Genomic DNA, 9,258 nt, shown 5'->3' on the forward strand with positions numbered 1-9,258 from the left:
GCTAAAGAAGACTACACGTAGTTACTTCAACGTGTCTTTGTGCATCGTCCTTCCCTATGTATTTTCGTGCTATATATGTTCTCGTCGCTTTTACAACACCGCAGCCAGAACCGCAATCGTACGTAACTCGGCGATGGAACTTTCCAGATGAACGGCGGACAGACGCCGCGGTGCCTACGTCGCGCGGATTCGGGAATGCCGAACGAAGAGCTAACACCACGCTCGGACTCCTCGAACTCACCACCCTTGGACACAGTGGGCAGCAGCGGCGGTGCCGGTTCGGTGGCCGGTCACAGCAACACCAGCAGCAATAGCGAGACGTCAAGTGGCGTGCACAGTAACGCAAGTAACGCCAGCAACGCCAGTCACAGCAGCTCCCAGCGTCGCGCGACCAGCGTGGACGATCTGACCGGGGAGCCGCGAGAGGAGCCGCGCGAGCAGTGGCGTAGCTGCTCCCTGCAGCGTGGCACGCAGCCACCCACAGCGAACATGACCTTTTCGCCGCCCAGCAGTCGTCCCGGCACCAGCCAGTCCTTCTCCTCGCCGCAATACGTGAATCACGCGCCGCCATACAGCAATGTCGCCAGCAACGAAATCGGCGCTGGCTGCCCGGCGGTCATCTTGGAGAACCCAAACGAGGCGACGGTCGTGATCCGCCGTAAGCTCTCGAGAACGAAGCTCACGGATCCATTGAACCCGAATGAGGAACCGTTCGGCCGGTCTACCAACATGAGGATGACCTCCTTCACCGAGAGCAACGACATTCGCATACAGGCCTCCTCGGCGACTCTGCCACACTATCCTACGCAGCCTATCGTCACCTATCCTCACTGCTCCACGATGCCGTTGCCGCATGCGACTCACAACGTGGTCACGGCGAACATGAGCGGCGGTTCCACCGGCAGCTGCGGATCCGTGCCGAGACACACCTTCGTACCGCCGCAGGTTCACACCACCATGCCGGCACACACGACGTTACCGTCGCATCATAACGGCGTTAGGCTGCTCCACGCTAACGCTGTTGGCCCTGGCAATCCATTCGTCAAGAGATTCCCGCAGGTGCAATTGCATAGTCAACCTTGGGCCCTGCCGGGCCATCACACCTTCCCGCAGATGCCGCAAGGCAACAACAAGCTCACGGCCACCGCGCAGATCAGACAGAACGATCGGGACTCCGCGAACTTCTCCATGGCCAGCAGCGGGGACTCCGACACGTGTTTGCCGCATTAAAATCCGCGAGGATATTGGCTGGTAGTTATAAACTTGAATCGCGTTAGGTGATACCTGGTATTTTCGTAAGAACGTTTTCGTGATGACAAATGACATCGGAGGGGATTGCTGTTTCCAGGCACGGCGTACCGATGTCATGATCTCCCCAAAATGCTTATTCGGGTGAATGAGAGTGATAGAAACGTAATAGACAAAGAGAGAAAGAGAGAATCTTTTTGCGTGAACTCGAGACGAGCTGCGAACGTCTTGCTTTGAAATCAATAAATCTTTAGGACTCACGCGAAATTATAGTACGCATTTAGTACGCCGCGCTGCATTATTCATTGTCAGTATGAATTATTAGAGAGGAGGCTTTTACGTATTTCATATCGTATGCTCAAAAACGCCGAAATTTTAAGGAAATTAGTCAAATTAAGGTTAAAACGACATATCAATTTCTCTGCCGTTTGTTAACGTATAATAAATGTGGCATTCCTTAAAATACGGGTTACCTCTATTTTTTACAATCTGATGACGATACTTTATACTATACATCGGTCAGATTTTACCCGATTATTTATGTAAGTGTGCGTCTATGATAGTAACATAGAGTTTATTACATAAATCGCGTACAAACAAAAAAAAAATCCATTCATTTGAATGAGTAACACGCGTGAACGTAAAAAAAAGACAAATTAACTAGATGATTATATTGTATCCCACAGATAGCTGACGGAGGTAATTGATAATTGTAGTTTAAAAAGTATTAATTCCGTTATATACATATCCTATATGTTCTAATTACATATGTCCGATTTTATCTTTGATCTCACAGCAATAAAGGGAAATATCTGAAACGGATAGTGATATGAACAATAAAACAATAAACGACTCGATTAAGAGGTCCTCATTCTGGCTAATGCGAAATAGTTCTAAATCACACAATAATAAATAATTATCGCAAAATATAAGCAATGCACATATATCACAATTTCAAGGAAAGTAAAGCAGTTTACAATTAAAAATGTATGTGTAAGTAATAATCTCTGCTCTCTCGAGTTTACGCGAACATCTCTCGGTATGTATCGATGCGTGCTTATAGTTAAAATTTATCTTTCTCATTTTCTTATATCGCGGATTAAACGTGTTCAAGGGAGAATCGAAGGAAGAAGATCGGCGTTTCGCCGCATTTAACGCCGCAAGAGAATGGCAGGCGAGAGTGAGAATAACATAGTTATCCCATTTTAGATATGGAGAAAAAGTTATTGTGTTGTCCTAAATAAAATTCGTGTATAGAGTGAATTAAGGATAATCAGTTAGGAAGAGAAGAATGTGGAAAAACTCGGGTCGCCCCCTTCGTACAGTATATGCTTTTGCATTAACAATTAAGATCTTTTTTCCACTGATAATTGTAAATTTTGTTAAATTTGTACATTGCTAATTGTTTGTTTATATTTCGACTCCACGATGAGTCACTCACATGCGATAAAATAAATAAAAAAAAAAAGAGCCCTCCCGCATCGGAGTGCACATTTAAACTACGCGCAATACGTTTCTTATTTCGTTTGCTTTTGGTCTTTCTTTGTTTTCTTTTCATATTGTTTTCTTTATCAAATTTGTCGTCCAGGATAAATGTTTATTTGTCGAAACTTCTATGAATTGTATGTTTAAATAATTAGTAATTATATGAATATACAGGCGGTTTTATATGAGTCACTGTAAAATAAGCGCAGATTGTAGTCATACGATTTTCGGCCTTGATGAGATTTCCGGTATGCTACCGAATATACCGTTATGTTAAATCTTTTTATGGCCTGATAACGATATATCATGATCTGCCACTTTGATCGTAATGGTGTCGTAAGGTTTGCGATATAGCAGTGCCATCGAAATTATTATAAGCACATACAATCAGAAGAGGAACGAGAAAGAAATTGTCGTTACTTATAGAATTAAAATTCATGAATAAATACTGAAGATAAAGCTAAAGATTTATATAGACTGCGAAGATAATACGTACTATTTATTTATTTGAGAATGTGGCTTATCACCTTTTTGTAGTGTAATATTCTATCATTTGTTAGGAGAATTGCACAAAATACACGCAAAATGTGCATACATACGCGAAAGAAATCTTATATATTTCATTTTATATCGCTTCTCTCTGGGAGAGAAGAATAAAATAAATTTTTCGCCTGCTTTTCATTTGCATTATTTACAATACAACGAGTGTGCTTATGTTTAATACTCGCAAAAATAAATCGTGTTGGCGTAAGAAAAGACAGACAAGCGCTATTTATGACAAGTGGATTAAGAATACTGCCACTCAATCGTGAAAAAAAGATCTACAGATCTCCATTACATTTACTTATTTCGTCGACTGCCATGGTATTTCGTCCTTTCGTTAATATAAGTAATCACTGTAATCGTTTATTCGTACCTAGGCATTTACTTGTGCTTACGGTACGTGCGTACATATATACATATATAAATATATATATAAAGCATAAGTTCTCGCTAAGTTGCGTTCTTTCGCGACTATATATCGCTCTATGAGACGCTCTATGTGATGGTACAGACTGGTCTCGCAAAGATGCATCACAATCTCAAGTCTTTTTCGCAATCTAATGCAGTACATATTGCATAATATGACATTCGTTTCATTTCCCCTTCGCTTTTCGATAAATCTTTCGAAAATCAATAACATTTTACAAATCAGTTCATCCGCTCGATGATATGCCAATATTATAGAAACATGTCACCATGATAATGCATATCGCTGATTTGTAATTATTCATAATAATGTAATTCGTATTCTAATAGAAACGATTTACATATGTGAGCCAGCGTATTGATTTTTCGTTAGATTATGATAGGCTAAGGAGGAATATTTGAAACTCTAATGTACGTTACAAAAGAGATCAGACAAATAAAGTTATGTCGCTTCAATTAAGATCAATAAACAAAATTTAGTAAATAATTTATAAAAATGAAAATTGTTAGTAGATGCGTTTACTAATTTATAATTCATGTCAATTGATACAATCGTTCTAAATTTATTATTATTATGATGTATCATTGCTTACCCACTATTATTATCGTCAAATGTTTTATAATGTTTTGTTAACTTTGTATAAAGTTGCACGTATCATTTTTCGAGGCAAATGAAATATTGCACTAATCGTGTACGCATGTGGTGAGCGTAAAAACATTTTTTGTAACCACCGATATGAGATTAATGAACGCAATGCTAAGTAGTACTACAATTGTATACCAGAGTGTGACATGTGACTGCGGCTGAAAAGGTTTTTACGCATTCCGTAAAGATAATAACTACAACAATAAAAAGAAAGTGTGAGCGTTCTTGTACGGCATTGTCCAAAACTCATACTTTTCATGAGACAATGCGATATGAAATCAGATATATCTGTATTTTTCAATATCTTCCAGTATTAGAAATAGCGGTATTCTCAGCCTTGTTCATAGAATATTTCTTTTACGAGTTGTTATACATGCAAAGGCAATTAATAGCTCACGAAATATCGTGGGAGATTTATTCTGAAAAAATTCTGCGCTTTCCATTTACTTAAGGTATTACACGAGGAAATATGTGATGAGAGTAATCCAAGTGCAAATCCAATAGGTTGTAATGATTGATCTTGGTACTATATCAAGGAGACATTTCATCCTGTCACAATACAATTAGCGGCATTTGAATATTCACGTAGGCTTGCAGCTATTCACGAGATATCGATTCGTAGTGCAGATTTAAACTTTGGGTTCCAATTTTTTATGAACCGTGAATAACCGTATTGTCCTGTGAGCTGCGGAAAGCATTTACCAAAGCACAAAAGATCGACCAATTGATCGCGAATGGCAAGTCCGTCACTTTTATACGACTTATCGAACGCTTTGTCATTGCCGATCGTACATATCATCTCGCAAGGACCATGCATTTCGCGAAGACACTTTATGAGGATACTCAAGCAATAGCACGAAGCATCGATCAAGGGCTGGACCAGACTTCTTAATGATCAATGAGCTCTAATAATACCCAATGTAGTGCGAACATATTTTTTAATGACTATTTTCAATACACTAGTAGATGAAGATAGGACGAGAGAATTTTCGTAGAGAGAAAGAGAAAGAATTTGAAATTTAAATTTGGAAAGATTTATTCTGTCTCTCTTCTTCGTATAGTCCTACGATAAAGCTACCCTTGATTCTGTTTCAAAGTAGATATTCAACGCTAGAATTTCACGTATTTTTCTCAATGCAAATGCTTCGGCATGACACTTTCTTCCACACATTTGCGCGCGCGCGTGCGTCAAGAAATCTTCGTTGCAACATCTTATTTTCAATTCATCCAAGCTATAAATTTTCAATTTGAGAATATGCGGCTCTTTAATACTTCAATACATTATTATACCTAGTGATTAATTTCTATACGATTTTTTTGTTGTTTGCTAAAAACTTATTTGCTGCATCTATTCTCTCTCTTTTTTTTTTTTTTTTTTTTTTTTTGTATAAATTGGGCAAAGTAATTAATTTCGTATAAACCAAATTTCTTCAACACAATATCTAAAATGCGGCTTGTTATTGAAATAACAAAATAAATTAAAAATAATATACAGCCTGAAAATTTGCAAAAATATGGATGTTATCTATGTACTACCAATTACATTCTTAATTAATGTACAATACTTGGATGATTCTTTTAAATTGTCTACATTGAGAAAAAAGTCATGTGTTAAATTGAGTTCCTTATTCATTATATGTTTTCGAAAAGGACAATGAGGTAAACTCCCTTGCGAACAACATTCATAATTTAGATGTTCAGCGGAGATTTTTGATGACGTTAGCTCGTGTATATACAATCGATACATTATTGATCGCGCCGTTGCAACCGCCACTGAGACAATTTTTTAAAAATGCACACAACAACGGTAGTAGCACAAAGAAAAAAAACCTATCTTTTGATAACTGCACTATGTACGGCGGATATTGCTGCGGCGTAATCGCGACGACCATCATAGAAAATAGTTAAATCGTTAGCAATGGGGCACGCATCTCGAAAGCATTCAAGACATAGTGTTTTCGCGAATCTGCGTCATAGATTCTATTTTAGAGACAATAGAATCTATTTCATAAAATTAAATGTAAATTTTAAAATTAAGTGCATTTATCGTCGTTTATTTGGAATTAAATAGAAAATTCATATTTTCTATGCATATAGAGAAAAAGAAGAAGAAAAAGAGAGATTCGACGAAAAAAGTAATACAAAGTTACGCTTACACTATTTTTTCCTTTTTTTCGAAAATAAATAAAAATTCATGTCTTATTACATAAATTTTTTGCACGTATTTGCGTATTTGTACGCTTGTGTCTGTAAATATTGTTCAGGGATGCCTGTCCTATTTACAACGATGATTTTGCTTCGTTATACTTGCGATTAAAATAGTCGACATCGATGTTCGCGAGAAACAAACGTGGCGACGAGACAAAAAAAGTTGCAGAAATATTTTTTTACCGTCTAGTGTCAGCGACCGTAAATTCGTTTTAGATCTGGCTAGAACCTAGACGTAGGTATGACAGTGTAATGCAGTCGAGGAAGGCTCCGCACCGGAGGCGCTTCGGAAGCAAGGAGCAAGATCTTTATTGTCATGTGACACAGCCCTGAATCACTCGTATCTCAACCCCTTAGCGAAAGTGATATTAATTATGATATTATGATAGTATAAATTTTTAAATTAACAAAGTCAGAACGTTATATTCTCATCCTCATTCATTATGTATTCATTCTTATAAGAGATAAATAATATTTAAATTTTTAATTATAGTGAGACAAAATGGATGGTAAAAAAGTCTCATATTTTTCGAAGATTTAAGAGATAATACAATATGCTCTTGATGACGACTCAAATAGTTCTGTCTGATTCATTGCTCGGTCAAAAACAAAAGTTATCGATGATGGAGGAAAACATCACATATCACATTGTATTCGCTTACATAAAGCTATTACATAATGTTTTCTCAATTTATTTTGGTTTATATTCATTTAAAAGAGAATTAGAGATGAAACACATAGGCATACAAAATCAAATATAATAAGATCAGAATAAGAAAGAATCAAGTGGATCAAATTTGGCCTTCGGAATGGCAAGTACAAATACTGTTTCCTTTTTTTTTTGTAGTTTTTAATTGCTGAATCTGATCCTGACCTTCAAAAATTATAGTAAATCTTATAAAACTGTAGTAATGTTAAGTGAAAATCGATTAATATATATGTGAACAACACAAATTAATAAAAAAAAAGCCTTAAAATTATTGACAAAGCGGTGTTTAAAAATATTTTTTGCACAAATCTTGCAAAATCTTTTCTGAAAAAATACTATAATCGGGGATTGGTACAATGACTGATACAACTTAGTTAAAATAAAAAATAAAATAGATTTCAGAAACTTATTTAAAGAAAAAGTAAGCATTATCTATTTTGTATAAAAATTTCAAATGCAAAATAGATTTTGTTTATTTGAATGTACACTAAGTATGTTCACGTATTTAGCTGTATTATGCTCTGGGAGAAAGACATAATGAATAAATGTTGTTGCAGTCAAGTTTTCGAATAATTCTCATCGATAATATTTCCGTCGTTTTTAGACAACTTTTTATTTTCTTTATCAAGCAGAACATTAAATATTAAAGATAAAAACATTATCATGTTTTACCAGTAGGAAAATATGAATTAATACGTTTGTAAAGCTCAATAATAATAGTTTATAGATATTTTATAGCTTCATATTCTCATTTTATTACTCTTCCGACAAATTAAAATTTTTAGAAGATCAGGATTAGATTCAGCAGCTCAGAAACTACAAAAAGACACTGTTTTTACTTGCCACTTTGAAGGCTAAAATCGATCTATTTTATTGATTGTCTTTCAACAAAAAACTTAGAATCTATAAACATTTTAATATTTTACGTAAAGTCATCTGTACATACGGGGTTGAGGTAACGAAGTAGGTCACACCAAGGGCCGAGAGAGAAAAAGAGAATTGGCTGATCGAAATCCTTTTTTTTTTCTTATTATTTAATCATTAATCGTGCAAAATCCTTGGTTCCACCTCAGCAAGAACATTGAATAAAGAGCCGGTCAGAGCCCTCCAAAGAGTCGCGTCCCAGGAACGTGTGTATAACCGCGAGAGAGTGCTTAATCGATGTGTCATTATATCGACGGCTCCTCCGAAACACTTGTAAATAATTAAAAGTTGCATTGAGTGAAGAGAACTGCGGGAGAATGTGAGCGTATGCGTGCGTGCGTGCATGAGAGAGCGCGAGCGAAACGGATACATATACAGCGAATGTGTGTACGAATAACTGTATAAAGACTGATTAGATTAGCCTTGGTATTTATTCGAATTTAACGATTAAACGCTACCGCTTTACGCGCGCCCTAAAAAAAAAGATTCACGGAGCACGATGCCAAAGGTATTCCCCGACAAACTTCGTTTTTCCGTCAGAGTACTTTGACGGCGTCTCGTTGATTGCGATCGATAGGAATCTCCTTTTCATTGTTACTTCACGACAATTTTTTTCTAAGCTGGCCTAAAGTTTATTTTTCTTTTTATTTATTTTTTCCCTCGTCTGCAAGATATTTGCTTCTTTACATAGCGACTTCGTTCAGTTGCGCGTGTATCTTCGGAATGTGGCCTCAGCGGATCGGGAAAAGTAAAAGAGTGAAGGCTGAAGGGTGGTACACGGAGATTCGATGCGTAACCCATTTTGAACGAATCTGCATTATTTCTTGCGCACGCTTTAATTCCGACACTTCAGTGATCCGACACATTCTGATACATCGTGCTCGAATTCGTGTATGAACGCAACAAAGGCAGAGGGAAGAATGACACGCGCGATTATTAACAGCGACATTATTATCGTCACAACGTATCAATATTATTCAATGCATCGTATAAACCAGTAAACTAAATGTAAACTTTGTATATTCATTTACTAAGAGAATAAAAGTAAATTATTCGATGAACAGCTTGA

At 37.0% G+C, this 9,258-nt stretch overlaps 1 protein-coding gene across 5 annotated transcripts in view; it reads left to right on the forward strand.

Moving 5' to 3' along the window:
• The window catches only part of LOC105199492 (protein tincar), a 164,693-nt gene extending 155,435 nt beyond the window's left edge, over positions 1 to 9,258 (forward strand). For 2 of the 5 annotated variants that reach the window (XM_039459148.1, XM_039459149.1), the window contains one exon: positions 148 to 9,252. In XM_039459148.1, coding sequence (XP_039315082.1) covers positions 148 to 1,230 — 1,083 coding nt within the window. In that variant the 3' untranslated portion in view covers positions 1,231 to 9,252. Of the gene's footprint in view, positions 1 to 147 lie in introns of all 5 variants that reach the window. The other 3 variants (XM_039459145.1, XM_039459146.1, XM_039459147.1) reach the window with 2 other exon arrangements.

Source organism: Solenopsis invicta, chromosome 16 (assembly GCF_016802725.1).
Source record: "Solenopsis invicta isolate M01_SB chromosome 16, UNIL_Sinv_3.0, whole genome shotgun sequence".
NCBI lineage: Eukaryota > Metazoa > Arthropoda > Insecta > Hymenoptera > Formicidae > Solenopsis > Solenopsis invicta.